The sequence below is a fragment of the Leuciscus leuciscus genome (assembly GCF_965113295.1).
Source record: "Leuciscus leuciscus genome assembly, chromosome: 10".
Classification (NCBI taxonomy): Eukaryota; Metazoa; Chordata; class Actinopteri; order Cypriniformes; family Leuciscidae; genus Leuciscus; species Leuciscus leuciscus.
The window spans coordinates 35,317,215-35,341,511 of record NC_138734.1 but is presented as its reverse complement, the minus strand read 5'-3'; the positions used below and the strand labels follow the sequence as shown (position 1 = coordinate 35,341,511).

Here is a 24,297-nt window from a genome sequence, read left to right as displayed (position 1 = left end):
CATTTCTATATTTAGCACAAGCACAGGTCAAGCATAATAGTAATAAAATTGTTAAATAAATTAGATTTTGTCTTGGTTGCACTGAATAAAAGATGCAGAATTTTAGACAACAAGTAGATTATTATTAAAGAAAGTTAGGGTACAGTCCAAACGTCTGCGAAAAAAGGCTATGTTGCATTATATTCTTATTTAAATCAACTTTTTTCTTTACAGCTTAAATGATCAGCATTGAGTGCAAAGTTTAACTGTCTGCAAAACATGAGCAATGATTTCAGAATGCCTGTATTCGTGGCCATCCTTAGTTTGAATGACATCAGCACTAAAGCTGCATGAACTCCATACATTTGTGACAAACCTGATGATGATGTTCTCCAGCATGATTTGAGAATGATCCAAAGAGCATTTTGTGCTTCACTTGAAGCAAAAACATCTGACCGCCTGTACAAAGGTTCACATGATTAGTGTCACAAATCTGACCTAGAAAAAAAAAAGTGGAATGTTATTTCTTCTTCATTCTATGTCTGTTTTTATTTTTATTTTACATTATTCAAAATCTCCAAACTTGTTAACATATTAATTATGTATATGTAAACACATACAACTTTTTAATTATTAAACCTATTAATGTTGTTTTAGATTTATGGATGCCATAGACCTATTTTCTTGCTACACTGGGAAATATTGTGACGCTGCAGATTTATTGCCCTTCAAAGTCACTAAAAATCTCATTAAAATAGTGTAAATCAACATTAGTTTTAATAGGAAATAGAAAACTAATTTAAAAAAGGATGTTACTATCAAACTGCGCCTTAACAGCCATGAGCTAGAACACACATATCCTGTAGGCCTACATGTGGTTTGTGATGTTTGACATGCCTATTCACACACCTCTGTGTGGAAATTTCACCAACTGTCAGTTTAAGATGGCATGATGAACTCACAGCAAAACCCTGGTTTTGTTGCTCGGCTCGGCTAACTGAATAGCTTTTCTTACAAGGGATGAAAATGGAAATGTAGCCTGCTCAGACAGACTGGGCTTCTTTGTCAAGTTTCTTCATGCTATTATGTCATTCATGTAAAATGTCAAAGTACCAGTCAGTACTTGGGATGAACATAAAACTGTCCATCACATTTCTACAACAGACGGAGAAGCTGAGAACTTAGCGGTTAGAAAGTACTATGACACAATGTAATATAGTTGTGAGTTTGTGTGACAAATGCAGTGCGTAATATACTTAGTGTGGGAAATTATAATTATAAACTCATAATTAGTATGAAGATGTGTGTTTGTTTATAAATGCCATTCAGTTTAAGTTTAAGTTAAGTCCAGCTGTAGATGTGTTATACATAAAGTTTATTTACTCTATCTATAGTATGGAATGGTGACTAACCTCATGACATTATTTACCTTACATTTATCCGCTCTGCTGGATTTGTGTTTGCTCAATAAACTCCTGCTAATAAAAAATATATATATTAGTGGCAGAACAAAGGAAATGATGCAACACTCTTTTACGTCTCACACCTAAGTGATCTAAAAACATTTTTTTTACCCCTCTGAGCTCTGGCATCTTTCCACATTTCTGTCTGTCTAGGACTGAAATACTTCCCTTATTATCTATCCTGAGACACAGATGTTTCCAGTCGTCATGCTTACCCTAACACAATTTCAGGACAACAGGTCACGTTGACCTAAAAAGATAGAACTAAACATGATACAAGAAAATGAAACAGGAAATCAGCCGTCATGATTCTCCCATGACCAGGAATTACACAACGTTGCCTTAAAGAATGCTCTTCAAACCTACGTGTCAGACACCATGAATTAGAGAAGTTGTAACTCTTGCTGAGACTTACTGCTCATGTGCTCTTTCACAAAGCTACCATCACCCCCTGTTAGGACGCATAACAGAGCTGATAGGTAGTCCAAACATTGCCAGTGGGAATGATCATTCCATTTCAGTGTTTACGCTCAACGGTTCTTGCTTATCGGGAAGTTGAAGCTAGAGGGAAAAAAAGGGAAGGTGTATGTTATTCTACAGTCAGACTGATTGGAGAATGAAATGTAATAATCATTCTGATTAAAAAAAGTGCATCTACTAAAGGGTAGTGTAGCCCTATAGCCCTAACCATATAGCCCTAATCTTCCTCTGCATGGTTCCACCATGTTTTTAAAAGAAGACATTATACTCTGCTAATGCTAGAAGAATTTAGAACATTTTGAAACTGCACTAGATGTAAATCTCACAGCGCTCACATTGTAATATTGATTTTGCAATACTCCTGTAGGTCTTTTGCAATATTGCTGTACAGCAGTATTACAAAATCAAAGTTTCTTTACTTAAATATATGCTTAAAGTCGGCATGAAAAGGAAGTCACGATAGTCTTTTTATTTATATTTTTATTGTCCATCGGGAATTGATTGGATCATAGGATTTTTGTCGTTTGCTATTGATGTGATCTCATGTGAGTGACAGGTTGTCCCAGCACGCACTGGTAAACACCAACAAAGTTATTTTAATAAAGATTATGAGGGCACATTATTATTCTTTTTTAAAATAATGATGTGTATAGATAAATCATTTATAATAAAAAGTGCAATATTCCATAAAAAATACGAATTGATTGAATACATTTTGATTTCATGGTTGACTTTAAATATATTTTGTAGTTGCAATTGAATACATCATAATCCAATAAGTATCATCTCTTAAAGGGACAGATCACCCAAAAATGAAACTTCTGTCATCATTTACTTGTCATTCCATTCTTTCTTTTTTCTACAGAACACAATATAAGACACTGAATGTTTTAAATGTTTTTGTCCATACAATAAATGGCAATGTATGGATACCTTCATTGTATGGATACTGTTTCTTGTGGGTGCAAAGGATTTCTGGATAATTATAACATGAGTTGCACATGTTTGTGCACTTCTAATCCATCTACTGTAGATCTGCAAGAGATCTTCTGAAAATACTCGACACACACCTCCTTTCATAAAGATTCCAGCTATTTAAAAATATGAATTAATGTATAGAATTTTAAATCTAAAACGTAAAATTTTCAGTGATTGTTAGTATTAACATGGAGGGGAAATTCCAAGCGTTCACTCAATATGTTCCATTACTTCCTTATCCTCGCAACGGTCAAGAGCTTTGATCTCAATGCGTGCTAGTATCAAAGATATTGTATCATCTTGTATAATAAATGGTTGAGGGCAAACAAGTATGGTCAATAACTTCTGCAGCACTTCCTCTAATTATAAATACCCGTATGAAAATTGCTCTCTGTAATCATAGAAGGATGTCTTATAAGTATTTTGACCCAGATAAGCAAAAGTAAACAACATTGCTTGGAAAGACAAAGTAGCTTTAATTCATTACCTCGCACACATAAATAAGGCACATCAGTCTTATCATACACATGACAATTTTACTACAGAACACTTTAGAAGACACTTCTGCAATAATAAGTGAATTCAGATGTTACAAATCCCCTTCAAAATTTTGAAGGGTATTGTAAGAATAATTGGGGCTTGAGTGACCCCAGTGACCTAGTCTGCCATGGTCGGCTAGAAGAGGAAATATATGTCTTAACATGTGTTGCGTGCTTCTCTCAAAAACAAGGAGAGAGCACGTTCCAGTGAGAAGACATGGAATTCTATAACTACCCAAGTCCTTTTGAGTCAGTATTCAAGAATCCACCCCTTCAATATATATATATACACATATATACATATATATACATATATAATATATATATATATACATATATACGTACATATATATATACACATATATACAAAAATATACACACATTTTTATAAATTTATATATAAAATTTGTTCATGTTCATGTTAGTTCATAGTGCATTTACTAATGTTAATAGATACAGCTTTTGATCTTAAAAATGTATTAGTAAATATTGAGATTAACACTAACTGAGATTAATAAATGTTGTAGTATAGTGTTGTTCATCAGAATCTCTGCATTTCAGATTTGACACAACACAGATAGCAGAGATGTCTGTTATTTATTGAACCCTTGTTAATGGTTGGTCATGGTTTAGGAAGCCAGATTTAGGTCATTTATTAACAGAATATATGTGTTTATTTTAGTTGCAAAATAATTGGCATGTGGAATGACTCATGGCTGTTAACAATGAACAGAATTTTGAGCTTTATTGTCAATGTTTTTTATACACATTTTTACCTGATTGCTTTCATTTTACAGTGTTGTTGCTAAACACAGTACGTCTGTCAACTGTGTCTAATTGTTTGCACGTTGAGATTGCAACTACATACAAGTTGATGTCCTCCGTAAGACCGAATGTTCCCCAGGGAGTGATCTTTCCTCAGGAACAGGGTCTCTACAGGATTTCCTACAACACCTCGCACTTCCAGTTTTCATGTCACCAGGTGTTCTTTATTTAAAACCCTATAAGGGAAGATGAAATCAAATCAGTTGTCTCACACATATACTCTCGCATTTTGCTCTTTCACATTGTCCTAAAGAATTTTAAAAAAGCACTTTTTTTGCATAATGTGAAGCTTCTTGAGTTCACTATTTTTCTTATACAGAAACCATAGTCATTTGCCATTTGATCAAAACATTACAAACGATCCAAGAAGAGGACAATATTGAGAGGGAGAACAAAGGTCATGAAATAACAAGGCTAGATAAAAGAAAAAGGAAGCCAAAGTTAACATGACGGTTGTGACACATTAAACCAGTTCCAGCAGGGAGGGGGTGGGGAGAGATGAGGTTTTTTAAAAGTATGAACAAAAGCGCGATGTTCTACATGTGACCCTTAGTTGTCACGTTTGACACCATACTCCTATTTTCATTTAACTGAAATAACACATATAAAGGTGAGACTTTCTCTGAGACTGTGTGCTCTTACATAGACAAGCATTCTGCCAGTTACAGTAAAGAAATTGAAATCAGAAAATAACCATCTCTGGATAAGGAAGAAAACAACAGAAAGTATGATAGTCAGGCGATAGTGAAAAGTCAATGATTGCTATGTTTATCAGGACCATCTTAACGACTGTTGTGATAGTAGAAGCTCAAATAAAATCAATGCTTAATATATGATATAAAAAATTATATATTGGTAACACTTTACAATAAGGTTTAATTTATTAACATTAGTAAAGGCATGAACTAATAATGATGATTCACTGAAGAAGGCTGATTGAAACGTTTGATCTGTATGTGCTTTGTTGCATAATAAAATTTCTTTGAAAGTATTGCAATTTCCACTGATCTACGTCCCCCAAAAAACGGTTGAGCGCAATGATTTGTTGAACTATGAATAATACCTAGTTTATGGTCATTTCTACATTTTTAACAGTATCATTGACATGTATTATGAACTATTTATCAATGAACATGTTGTGTTAGGGTTTATTCTCAGATATTTCCTGTTGTGTTCATTTTCTTTTTAGCAGCACATTTGTGCTATTTGAATGCGTTTGAACGTGATATGTTTATAATAAGTGATGAAACCGTGCCAGCTCCTGCGCTAGTCAGGAGGTATGAGTTCACTCAGCTGTAGAGTTACATCAGCTATGTCTGTATTACATTTCAGCTACCTGGGGAAGCAGCGCCAAGGGCCCGTCAACATCCCCAAAGGACTACAAGCAGGAAATGTGACAAGTGTTTACTCAACCTTAGTGACACCTCCGACATCAAGCAATCTGCTGGGGTACACCTGAGCCCTGAGAAGTCTGCAAGGTTTGTGTGTGCATTTAAAAAAATCATAAATTAGATCTCTGATGATGAAACATAAGGTTCACACATGGAGAAAAACCACAATAAATGTTGATTATTTTTTGTTGTCCTCAAAAGAGTAAAAGGAGACATGAACATAATTGCACCAGAATTGTGCAATAGATTGGTTCTTGATGTTTCGCAATACATTTCCCATGTTGTTTCCTGTTACCCCTCTGCAAAAAGCTTTTTAGTGAACCGACCTTGAATAACACAGAACCGTGCCATCTACAACCCACATGTGACCAAGAATATTGTACACTTATTTAGCCTGCCAAGAGATTGGAGCCTCCTCCACATTATGCTCAGTTGATTTCATTGCTTTCCAGCACCCGCTTGACAAAGGTTTCCCCTCCTGCCTGTTTTTAAAGTCTGTCTTGGCAGCCAATGACAGGAGGACACCGCATCAGACCGGGGACTGTGTGTAAAGCAGCACTGACTACATCTGATGACAACACCTCAGCTGCTTTGCAAAGCAAATAAGGATGAACAAGTGTTTTGATTAAATGTTAAAATGTAATGTGCCAGTGTATGCATCGTTGACTGAACTAACACGAAAATTATTGATCCTTTGATATAATGCAATTAACCATCATGCAACAATATGTTTTGTATTTTTTCTATATTTTACAAAAAAAACTATTGAACAATTACAACATGCCCAAATGGTGGCACATGTAAAGGGGTAAGGTGTCACAATGGAAGTCATTAAATAGCAATTTTTCTGCCCAATTTAAACAGAACAGAAAATTTGAAGCATAAAATGATTAATTTAATAGTAAAAATGGAAAATGTAACAAAATATTAAAATATTGCATTGGCACTTTACAATGTATTAGGCACCTGTTCAACTGCTTGTTAACACAAATATGTAATCAGCCAATCACATGGCAGCAACTCAATGCATTTAGGCATGTGGGCGTGGTCATGATGATCTGTTGAAGTTCAAGCTGAGCATCAGAATGGGAAGAAGAGTGATTTTAGACTTTGAACGTGGCATGGTTGTTGGTGGCAGACTGGCTGGTCTGAGTATTTCAGAAACTGCTGATCTACTGGGATTTTCACACACAGCCATCTCTAGGGTTTACAGAGAACGGGCTGAAAATAAAATATCCAATGAACGGCAGTTCTGTGGGTGAAAATGCCTTGTTGATACCAGAGGTCAGAGGAGAATGGCCAGACTGGTTTGAGCTGATAGAAAGGCAACATTAACTCAAATAATCACTTGTAACAACTGAGGTCTGAAAAATAGCATCTCTGAACGCACAACACACCAAACCTTGAAGCAGATGGGCTACAGCAGCAGAAGAACACACCGGGTGCCAATCCTGTCAGATAAGAACAGGAAACTGAGGCTATAATTCATACAGGCTCACCAAAATTGGACAATAAAAGATTGAGAAAATGTTGCCTGGCCTGACGAGTCTCGAATTCTGCTGCAACATTCAGATGGTAGGGTCAGAATTTAGTATCATATCAACATATCAACGGTTCAGGCTGCTGCTGGTGGTATATTGGTGTGGAGGATATTTTCTTGTATTTCTTGTATTTATAATTTCTTATTTTTCTAGCAACATTAGAATGCCACAGCCAACCTGAGTATTGTTGCTGACCATATGTAAGACTGGTTTCCCTGCTAAGACAGAACATGAGATCAAACACTGCAATAAAACAATAAAACTCACTAATCTGAAGAGAAGATCTCAAAGAAAGAGCATAGGACACTGCCTTGCCCAGACTTTTCTCCTTGCTTATCTATGAGCCAACCTCTCCCTACTCCCCTCCTTTCACCCTGGCTCAAGTCACTTAAAAGTTCACCAACAATAGACCACTTATGACTTATCTAATGAATCTATTGTTTTTTCCCTTTCATCTTTGGTATTATTTTAAATGTCTGATTGGTAAAATGGTCTCAATTATCACAGCAGTCTCTTGTATTATGAGATTGGTTATGATAGAAATTAGTGTCACTGATTAGAGATCAGAAATGATTTTGGTCAGTATTATATATATATATATATATATAGTATATATATATATATATATATATTTTCCCTCTGAAAACTTTAAAATGCTTGGCATGATGTTAATGACCGCAATATTGAGGACAGTGATTGTTTTAAAAAACATATACAACTTATACATTAAAAATCTGGTCAGGATAATCCTCAAATTATTATTCTAGGAAATTCAACTCTTAAAAATTAGGAGAAAATAATTAAAAAGAGAATTAAACAGTATTGCTATTATAATCTATCCTTTAAACCTAAAATTATTTTAAATTCCTTAAAATCTTCCTAGGGGACAGAAATTGAGAAATTGAAGAATCACCCATATACTGCACTCAATAATTTGACAAAGCCAAAAAAAAAAAAACTTTTTTATTATTATGTAGACCAAATCTAAGGTAATCACATAGTATATATGCTTGTGCTTTTGGTGCATCTTGGCCAAATGTGAACATAGGTGGTTAACCACATATGAATAATAGAACAGAACCCATTTCTAACGGCAACCTGCAAACAGGATATGCATCTGAAAAAAATATATTTGGAGGTGTTAAGTACATCAGCATCTTCAAGTACAACCTGGGGCTATTTTCATGACCGCTTGCTACTGTTGCGGTTAGAGGCCCCTCACTCGCCCCACGCTTGCAGGTGTGAGTTCAGTGAGAGAACATGTATCCCAAAACTAGATCACATACACTTTAAACATTTAAAGCAGTTTTTCATAAAGTAAACTACACCAAACATGAATATTTTGTTCCCTTCTAAATAGCCTTTTATCTCCCTATTGATCATAAGTGTTACATGGCTTTTGTGGTCATTACTCTGATATCATTAAATGACAATACACTGATATTATTAAATTATAAAAAATAAATAAAAAAAACTACATATTTTCAAGGTTAGAGAACCTTTTGAGTTACAAATATTAAGAAATGTTAATAATTTGAAACAATAAAAACCCACGATAGACCAACAGAATTCCCCCAAATTCTGTCCCATTTAGTCAAACAATAAAGAATTACAAACAATTGAATTGAACAATACTTTTGAAATGTTAAGGCTTCATGAGTTCCCAACATGCATTGCAGCGTGAATAAATTAAACATTTACTGTAATAGGATTACTGTTTTGCCGTTTGCCGTCTTTATTTAAACTTTTGTTGGTGTTTTGTCATTATTGTTAGTAACTAGTCGGGATGTTAAGAGCTCATCTTTTTACATTTGTTGATTGTCACCATTCCTGAGGTTTGTGTGTCCAGTGTTGAGGTCCTGAATAGGTTTGCTTTGTAGGACGATTTCTCCTTCACAAACAAAGATAGCATGGATCATTTAACATAATAAGTGTCCTAAAAGTAAAGCTATTAAAGTGTTAGATCAAATTATTGAAAAATTTGCAGAACACGAAATTGTCTTGAAGAATTTATTGGCTGAATGAGGAATTTTGCCTTTAGTTAATGAACAAATTTAGATTGACTAAATGAAGTCGTGTTACTTAGGAAATTTATTGAGAGAAAGCTTAAACAGAGAACAGTTTATTTTTTACAGTGTAAACGTGTCAGTTTCTGATCATCTATTATACATTTTTTAGCAAAATTCAATGGATGTAATGAACAAAGAACGATAAATGACAGAAAAATTATATGTTTGTTTGTTTCTCAGTGCTATGTCAGCTTTTTATGGCAAAATCCAGGTTAAATGAATAGAAGATATAGCACGAATAATAATAATAACGATGTGTGGATAACCTTGTGTCTCCCGCCTGCTGGCCCTGGTATGTTTAGTCTGAGGTCATTCAGGATGTTTCTGGATGTACTGTTTGATAGTTTCAACAATAGTTGAAACCTCTGCCATGGCACCTTTACCTGTGAAGATACAGAGGATGGAATGTAAGACGGGCCAAAACACAAGAAACATTAATTCATTAAATCCTCAGAAGAATGCTAATAAAAGCCTGACACCTGTTTGATCTTCAGTTAATGAATAATGCATGACTGATTCTCACACACCGATGATAATTTTTTTATCTGTTCCATTCTCCGTTATCAGTGCAATTGCCTCGTAAAAACATATTCTTGGAAGATACCTTCATCTCCACAGACAAGTTTTTTGGAAATGCATGGTATCTCAACGTAGCCAAAGCCTTTAAGTGTGGCCACTTGCTGTGCAGTGATAGGGTGCTTCCACATGGCTGTGTTCATAGCAGGACAGAAGAGCAGAGGACGGCTGCTGTCCCAGGCCCGCACCACACATGTCTGTCATCAACAAAATGGGTAAGCATACTTATATAATAATGCATCTAAAGAAAATCCATACAAAATGTCATAAATACATTACCTACCAAAAGGTTGTCACATATTCCACTGGCAATTTTGCCAAGTGTGTTGGCATCCAGTGGAGCAATCACTAAAATATCTGCCCAACGTCTAAGTTCGATATGTAGCACAGGGTCAGAGCGCTTTGTCCACATCTAGCATAGAAATATAAGGAAAGCCTTTCACATCTTCTACTAAAACTCTCATATCAGGTCAGTTAGTGTATTGATGTAACTTCACAGCAGGAAACAATATAATGTTGTTGTTTGATTACCGAAAATGCATCTCTTCCTCTTCAAAGGCTGTACTCACCTCCCACTCATCCTTATCTCTGTACACACAAACAGAGACTTCACTGATATCGTAAAAATGAGTTGCATGGTCAGTGGTGACCACACGTACATCAACCTAGAGAACAGAACAGGAAAAAAATGATCGGTTCACCCTTAAAAAAACTCAGATACAATTTATCCCATCTATCAACTCATATTTGACTGACACTTAAAATCATTAAAAAAAAAAAATCACAAAACAGGGTTAAAAACTTTATTATGATAAATATGTTTTTTTTTTTTTATCAAATTGTATTTATTTATTTACTCATTCATTTATTTGTAAGTCAAATAAATTAAAAAAATATGGTCAATTTATTTGTAAGCCAAATAAGTAAACTGACACCATAAAAACACTATTGTGCTTTTAATATCCTCCATTTTATTTATTTTGAAGGACAAAAATGGCAACATCCACTCAAACCAAAAGCAAAAAATAAATAAATGTAAACCTTAGTTGTGATAAAAGAAAACCAATATGATTTCTATCTTACGCATTTTTAGTTTACTACCTATATAAATCATGACATGTAGTCATTTTTAAATAACTTATAATGTTTAAAAAAACAGCACTCTCTAGTGGACAAATGTGTGAAATAAAAATAACATTGGCGGACATGTGGCTCTGTCAGCTTCAAGCATGCATAGTTGCATACAGTTTGAACTGTCGGAATATAAATACACTTACCCCTGGAATCTCAAGTAGTTGTGTTACCAACAAAGGCACCTTGAGTGCAGCTACACTGCCAGTCAAACCGACCAGAACATTAAATCTTGTACTATTTGTTTGCAAGTCTAGTTTAAGATTAGATTCAGAATCCTGCTGCATTATATATAAAAATAGCAATCTTCGTGTTAACTATATAAACGTGTTCTATTTGATAAGCTCCCCCTTTCTAAAGTATTTCCTTTGTAAGGTATGATTTTTCTATAACCAATCTTTAAATTGTTGCACGGGATGAGGAATTTAATTGAACACTTAAACTGCACATTTAATGAGCAGTGTTTGTTAACCGTAGGTTTCTGTCTAACGTTACTTCCGTAAACAGTGGAGCAAACGCGACGTCACAGCGCCGTCGCTGGCTGGAAGTGTACACAGTAAAATGCTCAATGAAGCTGGCAAACGGATAATGTTCCTACATATTAGAGGATTTACGCCTTTATCTATGGAAATTAAATATGTTTCAACTTTGTTGAACAAAATCGTGACCAATTATCCTACCCATAATCCATAAGGGCAGCTCAATTACATCATATATTGTATTTCATGCTTATAATAATATTCTATAAATGCATGCACATCGCACATTTTCTTCATTTATTTATAGCTAATATTGCACATTTTATATATTGTCGTTCTTTTATTCGATTACGTCATTCCCAGTGCTTCACGGGCAGCGTAGTTCATTGGCTCATAGCTATGCACACGTTGTCTTGTGCCTTGTGTCTTTTTCTCTTATTTTCAAATGCTTAGTTTCTCTAAACCAATGTTTTAAATTATATTCGTCTCATGGCTGGGTGGTTTGGTTCAAGGCATAGAAGTCGTTATTGAGGAGTTTTAGAGAAAATAAATTAGATACTTCCGGGAAATTGAAAAGTGGGCGGCGAGTGTTGCGTTCACTTGCGCGCACGCGCATTCGAAGAATATTCTGGACAAATGACAGAATCGGTGGAAACGTATTCCGGCTGCTTGTTTCAAGATTTACATTGCCTGTCATTCATTGTTAAATCGAAGTAAAGCACATTTTAATGTGAATATTTGCAATGCAGGCTCTCACACCTCACGTGTACTGGGCACAGCGGCATGGGGAGATATACCTGCGAGTGGAGATCAGTGATGCACAGGTAAGAAAAACTTGCTTTTGTGGGGCAATTATATCATAATAGGCAATGCATTTTTATCTTCTTCTTTCTTTTCGCATTTATTGCATTTAATGTGTATGCACATCCAGGTTCTAGGTTACAGAACCGTGTTAGGTTGATATTCCTTTGCATAACACCTCCTGTAGGTCTGATGACAGGACTTGCATCAAGCCTAGATCAGAATAAAGATGAAGATTACGGAAAGGGAGATCAGGACTTGATCCTACTGGACCACTAGCCATCTGGCTCAGTTACAATGGCAGGGCATGTTTTATTTACAATCCAGTTTCAGACACAGAAAGAGGAACTGCCCCCTTCCCCCTCATTGCTTTCTCAGGGCAGGATAAAGCATGTTTGACCTGTCCTCTCATTAAAGGTAATGAGAGAGAAAAGCATGTTGCAACCGAGAGCTCTGGAACAAAGGTGGTATTGCTGTGGTGTAGTAATACGGTTGCTATGACGTCCCTTAATGCAAATAAATTTGTGTATTGTACATGTTAGAAGGCTATTATTACATTGTTTTCCCTTTGTATGTGTCCATATAACTCAGAAATGCAAAATAAAAGTATAACATATGCCAAAACCGAATAACATCAGACACACTTTTTAATTGGCCGTTCAATTAAAGGAATAGTTCATTTAAAAATCTCACCCTCATGTTGTTCCATACCTTTATGAGTTTATTTCTTCTGTTGAACAAAAAAGAAGACATTTGTAACCAGATAGTTGATGGACACCATTGACTTCCATAGTAGAAAAATAAAAAATAAATTAAGTGAACTATTCCTTTAACTCAAGTCCCATAAATCAGTGGTTCTCAACCTTTTTTACTCCAATGCCACCAATTGTCCATAATATTTTTCAAAGCCACCATGTTTCCAGTTGTTTGTTATTTACTGGATAATACTTTTGAAGTAACCTAACATTTATAAAGCTTGGCATAATTAGAAAAATTCTTATTCATAAAAATGCCCATGGAGTTATAAGATTTTATTAATTTTTCAAGGTCTAGAAATCACACTTTTATCATTAAATGAAGAGAAAAAAAAAACAGTTGTTCAGAGGTGAATTAAAATAAATATCTTAATTCAGGAAGCCTGAACCGGTGACTTACATTACGTGAACTATTCATTACTGATGCATTTTTTTTTTATAACTACATATTATAATATCTGTCAGACGCATGGTGCATTTGAAGGCATATATCCAGTGGGAGGAGGAGCTTGAAACTTCATACTTCTCTTTTTTTTTCCACTCTGTCTCTTATCGTAGAATCTCAATATTGGTGTAGAAGAGAACATCCTTCACTTCCGAGGTACATCTCACAACTAACCATCAGTTGGACGCTCTTTCTCTTCAGTTGTGTGACTTTTATTTATTCTGCTCTTTTTGAGGTCAAGGGCATGGAGCGAAAGGAGAAAATGAATACGAATTCAGCCTGGAATTCCTAAAACCGGTTAAGCCTGAGGTAACAGCCATCAGAAATTGCAACAGTAAAACCATCTTTGTAAAGCGTTTGGTTGCACAATGAAGTGCAGTGCATTTTCCATGTTCTGTTTGTTTATGTTGGAACCACATGAAGATGTTTGTGTCCACAGGTGAAGCACAAATCCACCCAGCGGCAGGTGAATATCACGGTAAAGAAGCAGGGGCACGTCTGGTGGAATCGCCTCACTAAGCAGGAGAGGAAGCCTCTGTTTTTAGCACCCGATTTTGACCGCTGGCTGGATGAGTCAGATGCAGAAATGGAGCTCAGAGAGAAGGTAAAGAGGTTTGCTATTTAAGTTATACTTGAGGAGCTTCACAGTCGTGCACTGCCTGATGTGTTTTCTGTTCACAGGAAGAGAAAATAAACAAAGTCAGCATTGAGTCAAGGGTTCGTAAGGACCGTGAGTATATTTTTAATTCTAAGAGTGTAAAATAAACACATTGGGTCAGCTTACCAAATAATAACTGTGCATTCATTACTCCTTTTTATGCAGCTTATCTTGGCTTGAAAAAGGGGTTTCTCTTTATGTACAACTTGGTCCAGTTCCTTGGCTATTCCTGGATCTTTGTCAACATGACTGTACGTCTGTTCATACTTGGTCAAGGTTAGACTCTTTTTTTTTTTGTAAGCAGATTAAAGATGCATTTGTTTGTCACTCTCAGGAAATGCACTTCGTTTGAATTTTTCTGAGATGGCCTGCAGGTCTGTTGTGCAAATGTTTGGTTTGTATAAACTGTATTTATATATAGAAAGAGCATTTTATTGCACATGAAGTGACACTCTGAAGTGTGAAAACTCATTGTTCAGTATGGTCTTAACAGTTTTTTGTCGACCCAACAGATTCTTTCTACGACACATTTCACACCATTGCCGACGTGATGTATTTCTGTCAGATGCTGGCAATAATGGAAGTTATCAATCCTGCTGTGGGGTTGGTTAAGACTGGAGTCATGCCTGCTTTCATTCAGGTATGCCTAGTGCACAGCACGCCATGCTTTAGTAGCCAATTAAATGCACTTCATTTTACACTATTTGTTTTGAATATTAACTTTCATGACAGTTCGAATTATTTACATTTTTCTTGTTAAAGGTGATGGGGAGAAACTTCATCCTTTTTGTCATATTTGGTAGCTTAGAGGATATGCAAAACAAACCAGTGGTCTTCTTTGTCTTCTATCTGTGGAGTACGATTGAGATATTCAGGTAATTATGTGAATATTATTATGATACATGTGTATAAGAGCAGTTTCTGCTAGTGGTGAGGAAATGTAGGAGTTGGTGTCAATGTGTAATATGAATTTCTTTATCTGCAGGATATCCTCTTGTGTTTTATGAGCCAGATGTTACTTATTATTCAACTTCCTATATGCAGTCCTTAGTTTGTTAAAGTAAATGCATCTTCTCTTTGCTAAATATACTGAAAATTTGAACCTAAATCATAATTATAGAATACAAACTATATTAGAAAGACATTGGTATTTGAGGCTAACGCTTTCATGGTCTTTGCTCTTTCAGCAGTGATGTTGTGTGTGTGGTTTCTGTACAGTCGCAGTTTTTCTACACTTCTTCCTCTATTTCTGATAAAACATTTTCACACAACATATCACTGTGAGACACGCATCGTGTGCCAGTAGTGAAATGTCACACTCATTACCTCAAAACTAGGTTTAAAAGCAATGTAAGTAGTTCATGACAACATATAGATGAGAATACATATCTGCATAAGTTTTGAATGTTATAAAATATATTAAAAAAGAATAATAATATATACTACAGTTCAAAAGTTTGGGGTCACTGCGATTTTGTTCTTTTTCTTTTTAAGAAATAATTATATTTAGCAAGGAATCATTAAATTCACTTATAATGTTACAAAATATTTATATTTCAAATAAATGCTGCTCTTTTGAGCCTTCCATTCATCAAAGAATCCTTAAAAAACAATTTTTTTCCACAGAAATATTAATTGTTTTCAACATTGATAATCAGAAATGTTTCCTAAGTAGCAAATCATCATATTAGAATGATTTCTGAAGGATCATGTGACACTGAAGACTGGCGTAATCATGCTGAAAATTCAGCTTTGACATCATAGGAATAAATTGCATTAAAAAAAAAAATTTAATAGAAAAAGTAATTTGTAGTACTATTTCACAATATTGATTTTATTGTGTTTTTGATCACATGAATGCAGCCTTTGTGAGCATAAGAGACTTCTTTCAATAACGTTAAAATAATCTTACCAAATACAAACCGAGTAGTGTATATTGAGCCCTACAGCTTGGTCCTCCAACCGACTTTTGTTGGATAAAAACGGATATCTAATCCTGCTTTTGTAATAATGAACCATAGGTATCCTTTCTACATGTTGACCTGCATTGATACCGAATGGAAGTTGTTGACTTGGTTGAGATACACCATATGGATACCGCTGTACCCTCTTGGAGTGCTAGCTGAAGGTAAGTGTATCTGTAGACTATCATAAGGAAAACTCATGAGACAGTGAGAACTGACAGCTTTTCTCATGCTCTCTTATGTTGTGATCAGCTGTGGCGGTGGTCCAATCCATCCCAATCTTTGACGAAACCAAACTTCTCAGTATTCCTTTGCCTAAAGCCATTGGCTTCTCGCTCAGCTTTTCCTACATCCTGCAGCTCTACCTGGTGCTCATGTTCCTGGGTAAGGTCCACAAAAAACATACTACAAATGAAACTAGGGTTCTCACAACGTTTGACCAATGCAACTTGTCCAGTTGCTACAGTAGAAGAGGATTGTTAAATCATTTTTTAGATATTTTAACTAATAGTATAGAGCCAATTAAATATTTTAGAGCTGCGCATAAATTGGCTTTACATTTTTATAACATTTCATTAAATTGTTTGTAATTTCAGGCCTCTTCATCAACTTCCGCCACCTCTTCAAGCAGAGGAGGAGACGGTTTCGCACAAAAAAGAGGAAAGCCAACTGAGGGGAAGGGAACCACATGCTTCATTCCTCCCAACTCTCTTTTCATTGATTTAATTTGCACCTCCCTTTTCTCTCTTTATATTTGCCCTCTTGTCACTGAGAAGTCATTATTGAGACAAAACCATCTCAACCAACTCAAGTGCATTTAATTTCTACATACTGAAATTCTAAAGGTGACCACGACTTAGTAAATGATTATTATAAAACACTAGAGATTCTTACCAAAAGAATTCTAACCAGGACCATGAAGGTATTTATACATTTCATGTATGTTTGCAGTTTGGTGGTTTTGTGTGTTTGATGTTGTAGATGATCTTACTTGACTGAAACGCAGCAACATTTTATCTTCAAGTCAATCCCTGAGATGTGTTGTAATAGTCATTTCTGTTGGCACAAAGCACTGCTAACAACAAGACAGACCATGAACCTCAGGGAAAACCTCATAAAACATTCAAGTTACATGGGAAGAGCCAATTCAGTGTCGTTGGATGAAGGATCTGGACATGAATGTGTAAATGCAACTGAAACCGTTTAATTAAATTTCAGTGAAACAAAACATCAGTTTTCAGATGACTATCATTAAGCGTAAACTACAGTTTTCTATTAGTCAATGTTAGAAAAAAACATTATATACACAAATATTTACTGGTCTGAAAATAGATTCCAAAACCTCTAAATGCATTTGCCTGTAAAACGGATGAATGTTTTTCTTTCCTCGAATTGAGTGCTCAACGTCATAATTTGTCACAAAGTCCAAGGTTTCCTCTCATTTTATATCTATCACCAAAACAGCAAACTCAACCTTTGTGGCACTACTAAAACATTGAAATGCCACATTTGTGTGATCCTGCTGCTGTAACCAATTTTCTGTGGAAAAACATTACATGTCGAGCAGAGTTTTTGGATAAAGCTACATTCCTCTATAATTGCTCTGGCAGTTGTCCATTGAGTATTGTTCTTCCATCCTCTATATTCGCTCAGCAGCAGTAGCTCCTCCTCCTCCTCCCCCTCCTCCTCCCCCTCCTCCTCCCCCTCCCCCTGAGAAATCCGTGAGCATGGGGGTGATGTTGTGTTCGAAGCCCGAGTATTTGGAGTCTCTGCTACTGGCCAGTTTAAGCTGCTGAGCAGCGTGTGACAGCTGGAAGGCGGCATCAGGGTGGGCAGAGTCAGGCAGAAGAGTGCACTCCCTCTCCAAAAGTTCAGCCATATTCTTCAGAAGCTCCCAGAAACCAAAGGCGAGAGCGGCCTTCCGAAGACGGTTCAATTCCTGCCGTGATTAAAATACAAATGTCACACAAAAAGTATTTTAACTAATTAAAAGGATCATATATCAGCCCATGATATCCTTATATTGTCATTTTTTATATTTATAATATATTAAATCAATTTATTTATAAAAAAATGGAATCATAAAAATCGCATACACACACATACATCCACCCACCTTATAGAATGTTTGCGTTTTTTCTGGCAATTTCCTTGCATTACGGAGAATTTTCTGTACATCTGTCTGTAAATGTGATTATTAAAAAGTTTAGTTCTAATGACATTTAAACAGTGTCAAATATATATAATTTGTGGTGTAGTGTTCAGATGTATACCTGCAGTCCACTGGCTTTAATCCAGACTGTAACATTCTGAGCATAGCTTCTCTTGTGTTTAGGCTGTATGGGAAAGGGACTTTTACTGTCATCTTCACCATAGGGATTTTCAGCTGCATCTGTAGGTCACGCAAACATTTAATCATAGTGAATAGTTATTTATTCCGTTGGCCAGTAAGCAAAACCTTATGCAAAACAATGAGCAAATGTTTTTATCATGTGTATGTAGGCGAAAACAACTCTAGTCTCAGAAGGAAGCATAGCATGAGAGGAAAATAAAATATTTAATCATGCAAATGTGTGGTACTACCGTTATCCCTGACCCTTGTGTATTTACCTACAGGTTTCCTAACTGAACTCGTGAACCGTCTAGATTACTATCCTTTGTTTCAGTGTTTTAATTATTAACTACTTGCACACACTGCATAATGCAATACAGTGCAGTTCATTTTTATTTCATTTTAACAGGCCTTTTTAGTGTGGCTGTTACAAAAAAATACTGAGTGAAAACGTGCTACCTGAGGCAGGTCCAAGCTGTGATATTCTGCCCAACCAGGGCAGAGGCTCTGAGCCGAACTCAAAGAGTGACATCATTAGATTGGACTTCTTCTTACTGTCTGCCTGGGAATAAAGCATTCCGAACCAGTCTGGCCTGATAGAGGAAAACGCAATTATAGACAGGGGAAACTTTTATTTCCGAGTAACTAGATCATTTATCTCAAATATGTTGGTAACGAAAATAAACCCCTCAATTCCCTAAAATCAAAGTTTAAAATTTGGAATGTTTATGCAAACAGAGGGATATTTTTATATTGCTCCTTACGCTAGTTGTACAAGCGCCACCATTCCCTCCACCTTTAGGCTGCCATGTAGAAGAACGCAGAAGTTTGGGCTTTTGCCAGCCATCTGATTTGTGGAGGTCTCTTCTTCTGTCTCATCAGAGGTCCCTGTGCCCATCTCATCCCCCTCTGTCAATCAGAAGAATATATCAAGGGGAAATTAAGATGGCTTAAGCTAAAACCATCTTTAAAATAAGTTAAAACCACTTAATATTAAGATGTAAGCTGACATTGTATTTCTCGTTTTATTTGATCCCTCAACAACTGTCATTTTTATTTATGAACCAAGATTCTCACGGTTTTGGAAATCCTAGATATACAAGGACATTTTTAAAAGTGTGATTGGAAAAGTCATGGAAATGAATCAAATCTTAAAAAGTCATGGACATTTTTATAATTACTTATAATTATTGGGTCGAAATTGCTATTTGAGAGAAAAATTGTAGTAATTAAAATAAATCACAAACAACTAGAAAAGTCAAATTCATTGGTAATAAAAAGTCTAAATGCTGAAGAACATACAGTTATTGAAACTTCTGAAATGATGGAATTCCATTAATCATGTTAATTATTTAGAATTATAATTGTACTGACCTTTGTTCACAGCAATGGGCAGGACCAAGTGCCTGGATAAAACCGGAGGGCTGGAGATGTCTCCAATCTCAATAAAACCCACAATCTCCAAGTCTATATATATATATATATAACACAACCATTATGTGCACTTTCCTCCAATTACCTCATTATCTAGAATCTAGCATGATTAGCAACAAATAAAAATAACATTTATTTATTTACATAAATACATTAAACATAATATTACATACAGTAAACCTGCTTGCATAAAAGTCATGAGGAAACGGCATTTAAAAACACAAAACTTGAATACCGGTAGTTATAAAACAGCATGAAGGTAACATTTTAGAACATGAACATTTCATTAGATTCTCTGCTCGTACCTGTTTGCACTGTTTTAGGCAGGGGATCCACTTCATCATCTATGATCACTGGCTCTGGCCTGGGAAAGACCTGCACATCAGAGGTCAGGTTCCCACAGCGCAGCACCGCATGGAAGGGAGAGTACGCCTGGTCAATCAGCTTTCTGACAACACAAAAACACAGTGATAATGTTCATCACAAAATGTTGCCTAAACAACAATGTGCACTTAAAAATACAAGAACATATTTAGTAGTATTTACACAAAGTAACAACATCACTCACCCAAACATAGACTGGACACTTTTGAGACAAAGGGGTCCCTCCATAGTGTATATCTGACCCTCTCCGTCATTCAGATTAATCAGCTGCTCTAAGTTATCCATACCATCCGTAGCTTGGAGCTTCAGAGGACATCAAAACAACAACATAGATTCAATCACACAAAAGTTTTTTTTAATATAATGTAAAATGACTCAATTAAATAAAACTAAAAAACTACAATTAAAATAGAAATGGTAAAAATAAAAACTAATTCAAAATATTAAAGGTAGGATATGCAATGTTTTTCTAGACATTTTTTGTTATACTGGTTGAAACTCTCTTCACAATCTGATAGCAGTCAATAATAGAAGTTGTCTAAATATATATAAAAAAATTTACTATATATTTTGTGGAAGTCTCAGGATTAATTATAATTAAAAGTATAATAGAGTGGTGCCGGTATGACGTCACTTTGTGGGCCAACCAGCAGTTAGCATCGCCCTGGTTTCCTCGACAAAAACCCAATAGGATTTTTCCATAGGCTTTTGGATTATAGCAAAAAACAAGCTCTGTGATCAAAAAATATTTATGATAGTTACATGTTTTGTCCATCAAGATATTTTCACAGATGAACAACTTATATGATTTTTGAAGCCTAAATGCAGTTGCCAGAAGTAAAAAGCTAAAGCTAGGCTATAACAAACTACACCAAGGTCACGCGACTTCAACGTCACCATCACAAAGCTTCAGACAACTCTTTCATTTCTTTTCCAACAAACATTTTCACAGAAAGTTTGAGTTAGAATAGTTTATAAGAACACAATTACAATATAATAAGCATAACAAGAATGTAAAAGCTGACTGATCTTATCTCTTCAGCGTGGTGACGTTTTATCTCCCAACTGCCTCTATAGTCCCATTTAGCCACTTGTTAGCAATCGCCTTTAAGACATGTAACAGCTTAAAAAAAAAATCACGAGTGGGGTAATACTGATGTATTTTATTTTGTAGAATAAAACGTGAAAGTGTCTTGAGCTTGTGTTCACCACAGACCTTATTTCAGCCATTTAACCAAAGACCCAAAAACCCATTGACTTCGGGACGTTGGAACCGGAAGCGCTCAAATGCTAACTCGTTTCAGCGTTTTGGCCTGCAAATTTACATCATACTGGCACCAATCTTGTATCTGAATGACATTAAAATAACACTGGTAAGGACACAGTACAAAAAGACTGAAGTACCTCCTCTGCATTGGCAATGCACATGACATAGAATTTGGAAGGGAATGGGAAAGGAAGTGGGAATTTCTTGTCCTCCACACGTTGTTTCACTGTTTGCAGGGAGTGACGCAAAGATCCACGACCAATGCCCAGTGCACCATCAGTGACCAGCACCACCTACAGGCCACCATAAAAACAACATAAACACTGATCAACAACGAAAATGCAGTCAAGACAATTATTTAGTACATTTAGCATTATTTATAAAAATTGTCTTTTGAAAAATTAAATGGTACAATTACTCTACTGTATATTCAAAAATGTAATAATGTTTAATGTTTAGACCCCCTGCTAAAGCGCTTATGTGCACCACTACCATGATACTCTACCAACCATTATAAAAAACATTCCTAACAATTTACTGAACAGATCAATCAGTCATAGTGATGAGGCATAACATGATCGACTTTGAACAGTACATTTATATCTTCAACTTTTTGTATATACTACATTCATTGCATTGCGTACAGTCCATACAATATTTTACATAACACTGTGTATTTCATACTGTATTTATTCTGGTCCTGGTTGTTAGTCCTATATGTACACTAGTAGTCAAAAGTTTGTAATAATTAAGATTTTTTTTATGAATAGAATGTTTAAAAGAACAGCATCTTTATTTTGCTTTTTATTCTTGCTTTTTCACAAAATTATTTTGTGTATATTATATTAGTTTTTAACATTGATAATAATTAGAAATGTTTCTTAAGCAGAAAATCAGTATATTAGAATGATTTCTGAAGGATCATGTGACACTGAAGACTGGAGTAATGATGCTGAAAATTCAGCTTTGCCATAACAGGAATAAATTACATTTTAAAATATATAAGAATACAAACAGTTCTTTTACATATGATTAATATTACTGTTTGTACTGTATTTTTTATCTAAAAAATTGCAGCCTTGGTGTGCATTAGAGACTTTCGAAAACATTTAAAAATCTTTGTTATTGCAAACTTTTAACAAGTAGTGTATATGTAAGTGTATATGCCTGATTAACATATTGCATATGCCATAATATATAGTATTTTTAATAATTGGATTTTTTTTTTACCTGGCATGGGCAAGCGGTTCCCCACTCCTGCTGTACTACATTACTAACACCTTGTAATGCAGCCTCCAGGCAGGTTTTATCATAGTCTTCAAGGTTGTTCAAAGCTTCCTGCACAACAATGAACGAGAGATAACAATAAGACCCCCAACAATGATCAGATCATAAAGGCTCTGATGATGAATTAGGTTTAAGACATTGCATTTACATTATATTTATTGCAGGCAGCATGACACCTGTTCTGTTTTTACCTGCAGAGTATTGTAGTCTCTGGTGAATGGCACCATAAGCTCCCAGAGCGAGGAGAAGGCGATAAGTGAAGTGAACTCCATTCTGTAGTTTGTGGCCATGTGTTCAAACAGCATGGTCAGTCCATGAACTGCCAGGTTCTTTCTCTGAAACTCTTCACTGCCCTCCACTGACACCGGTCGTGTCATGGACAGCGACGAGTCCATAAGAACCACAGTAGGCATGTTTGCAAACTCTTCTCTTTACTCTTTGATAAACAGTTATGAATGTATGCTTGAGATGTCTGTGTAAAAACAGGAGCATATGTAAGTGTGACAACAGAAGCTTCTGCTGCAGTGTACATTAAACACACACACACACACACACACACACACACACACACACACACACACACACACACACACACACACACACACACACACACACACACACACACACACACAAAATCATTTTCAGATTTTTTAAAGGTTAAGTTACACTCTTTGCTGTTTTGCACGTCTTTGCTGATTTAAACTAGTCTAGCCAGTCCCCCAATCTGACCAGTTTACAGTATCCAAAACCCCTCTAACACTAGCCAACAGAGCAGACTTAATTTACCAGGCTGGGAGACCAACTAAGATACTTTTTTACAATAATTTCCCCATGTAACAGAGCAATCAAAGTAACGCTTAATAAAGCTGTTGAGTGTTACTATGTCAGTGTCCAACCAAACGTTCTAGTTGAAATATACAAAGAAAAACATCAAATGATCTTAAAAGTCTTAAATATAATATGTCCTTCATATTTCCGAATACAGCTCGTACCAATGCCCAGTTTAGCATATTTCAATAAAATGGTAAAATTTTACCCATCGCTGAAAAGCCCTTCTTCCTAACCAAGTGTGCGCCGTGATAAGCGGACCGTTTGGAAACAAAATAAACACGCCAACTCGTTCCTAGTCAAGAACGCGCGCGCAAAGGGTTTTTTAAAAAGTAGTATCCTAAAATAAAATCTCTCTTAAAATAAATGGTAAAAAACGAAAGAAAAATTCAGGAGATAGCCTATACAGAAACCTACAAATCCAGGATCATGCCGTGGACAAAAAACTGTTAAAAATCGATTTAATTGTGGGCTAATGTATTACTAATCTGTAATCCATCATCTATAATCATAATTATGTAATAATACAATATTCTCCGAAAGCTGGTTTAGACTTTAGTTTGTATTTTTAATTAACCAATTTCCACGTGCATTCGCTCTTTACCATTATGAATGAGACGTATATCAGCTAAATAATTGGGATAAAATGGTTCAAGACGTAATGAGAGTGTGTGGAGAGAGTACATCTAAT

General features: G+C 35.6%; 3 protein-coding genes and 1 long non-coding RNA gene across 11 annotated transcripts; 2 read left to right on the top strand and 2 right to left on the bottom strand.

Moving 5' to 3' along the window:
- Positions 1–3,356: 3,356 nt before the first annotated feature.
- ppcdc (phosphopantothenoylcysteine decarboxylase) lies at positions 3,357–11,480 on the bottom strand. 6 transcript variants are annotated; one of them, XM_082181413.1, is made up of 6 exons: positions 11,119–11,479; positions 10,411–10,506; positions 10,125–10,253; positions 9,870–10,038; positions 9,532–9,648; positions 3,357–4,440 (listed from the first exon to the last, which is right to left on the bottom strand). In XM_082181413.1, the coding sequence occupies exons 1-5, from the start codon at positions 11,257–11,259 to the stop codon at positions 9,575–9,577; spliced, it is 609 nt and encodes a 202-aa protein (XP_082037539.1). In that variant the 5' UTR covers positions 11,260–11,479; the 3' UTR covers positions 3,357–4,440; positions 9,532–9,574. The 6 variants fall into 6 exon arrangements, 5 of the variants coding, with proteins under 5 accessions (XP_082037539.1, XP_082037538.1, XP_082037540.1 ...); XM_082181412.1 differs by lacking the exon at positions 3,357–4,440 and adding an exon at positions 8,146–9,087; XM_082181414.1 differs by lacking the exon at positions 3,357–4,440 and adding an exon at positions 8,146–8,313.
- On the top strand, positions 4,447–6,248 carry LOC309507267. Its single transcript, XR_014209106.1, has 2 exons — positions 4,447–5,742; positions 6,108–6,248. It is a non-coding gene; the product is annotated as an uncharacterized lncRNA (long non-coding RNA).
- Positions 11,481–12,067: 587 nt separating the features above from the next.
- hacd3 (3-hydroxyacyl-CoA dehydratase 3) lies at positions 12,068–17,302 on the top strand. The gene is made up of 11 exons (XM_082182807.1): positions 12,068–12,275; positions 13,566–13,608; positions 13,688–13,761; positions 13,892–14,056; positions 14,134–14,182; positions 14,276–14,386; positions 14,623–14,750; positions 14,873–14,985; positions 16,132–16,238; positions 16,327–16,458; positions 16,671–17,302. Exons 1-11 carry the CDS (start codon positions 12,195–12,197, stop codon positions 16,745–16,747), a joined length of 1,080 nt encoding a protein of 359 aa, XP_082038933.1. The 5' UTR covers positions 12,068–12,194; the 3' UTR covers positions 16,748–17,302.
- ints14 (integrator complex subunit 14) lies at positions 17,259–23,867 on the bottom strand. 3 transcript variants are annotated; one of them, XM_082182804.1, is made up of 12 exons: positions 23,815–23,867; positions 22,970–23,250; positions 22,722–22,829; positions 21,629–21,784; positions 20,409–20,527; positions 20,146–20,288; positions 19,781–19,873; positions 19,171–19,315; positions 18,863–18,999; positions 18,348–18,466; positions 18,191–18,256; positions 17,259–18,013 (listed from the first exon to the last, which is right to left on the bottom strand). In XM_082182804.1, the coding sequence occupies exons 2-12, from the start codon at positions 23,189–23,191 to the stop codon at positions 17,714–17,716; spliced, it is 1,608 nt and encodes a 535-aa protein (XP_082038930.1). In that variant the 5' UTR covers positions 23,192–23,250; positions 23,815–23,867; the 3' UTR covers positions 17,259–17,713. The 3 variants fall into 3 exon arrangements, with proteins under 3 accessions (XP_082038930.1, XP_082038932.1, XP_082038931.1); XM_082182806.1 differs by having other exon boundaries at positions 18,866–18,999; XM_082182805.1 differs by lacking the exon at positions 23,815–23,867 and adding an exon at positions 23,565–23,795.
- Positions 23,868–24,297: the final 430 nt, after the last annotated feature.

Coding starts and splice junctions, on each gene's coding strand:
- ppcdc (XM_082181413.1), bottom strand. CDS start 11,259: ATGCAGCAGGATTCTGAATCTAATCTTAAACTAGACTTGCAAACAAAT. Junction 10,254..10,410: donor GAGATAAGGATGAGTGGGAG/GTGAGTACAGCC, acceptor TTTCTATGCTAG/ATGTGGACAAAGCGCTCTGA. Junction 9,649..9,869: donor ACTTGTCTGTGGAGATGAAG/GTATCTTCCAAG, acceptor GTATCTTCACAG/GTAAAGGTGCCATGGCAGAG.
- hacd3 (XM_082182807.1), top strand. CDS start 12,195: ATGCAGGCTCTCACACCTCACGTGTACTGGGCACAGCGGCATGGGGAG. Junction 14,387..14,622: donor TCTGTTCATACTTGGTCAAG/GTTAGACTCTTT, acceptor TCGACCCAACAG/ATTCTTTCTACGACACATTT. Junction 14,751..14,872: donor TCATGCCTGCTTTCATTCAG/GTATGCCTAGTG, acceptor TTCTTGTTAAAG/GTGATGGGGAGAAACTTCAT.
- ints14 (XM_082182804.1), bottom strand. CDS start 23,191: ATGCCTACTGTGGTTCTTATGGACTCGTCGCTGTCCATGACACGACCG. Junction 20,528..21,628: donor GCATTGCCAATGCAGAGGAG/GTACTTCAGTCT, acceptor TGTCCTCTGAAG/CTCCAAGCTACGGATGGTAT. Junction 20,289..20,408: donor AGTGTCCAGTCTATGTTTGG/GTGAGTGATGTT, acceptor TTGTGTTGTCAG/AAAGCTGATTGACCAGGCGT.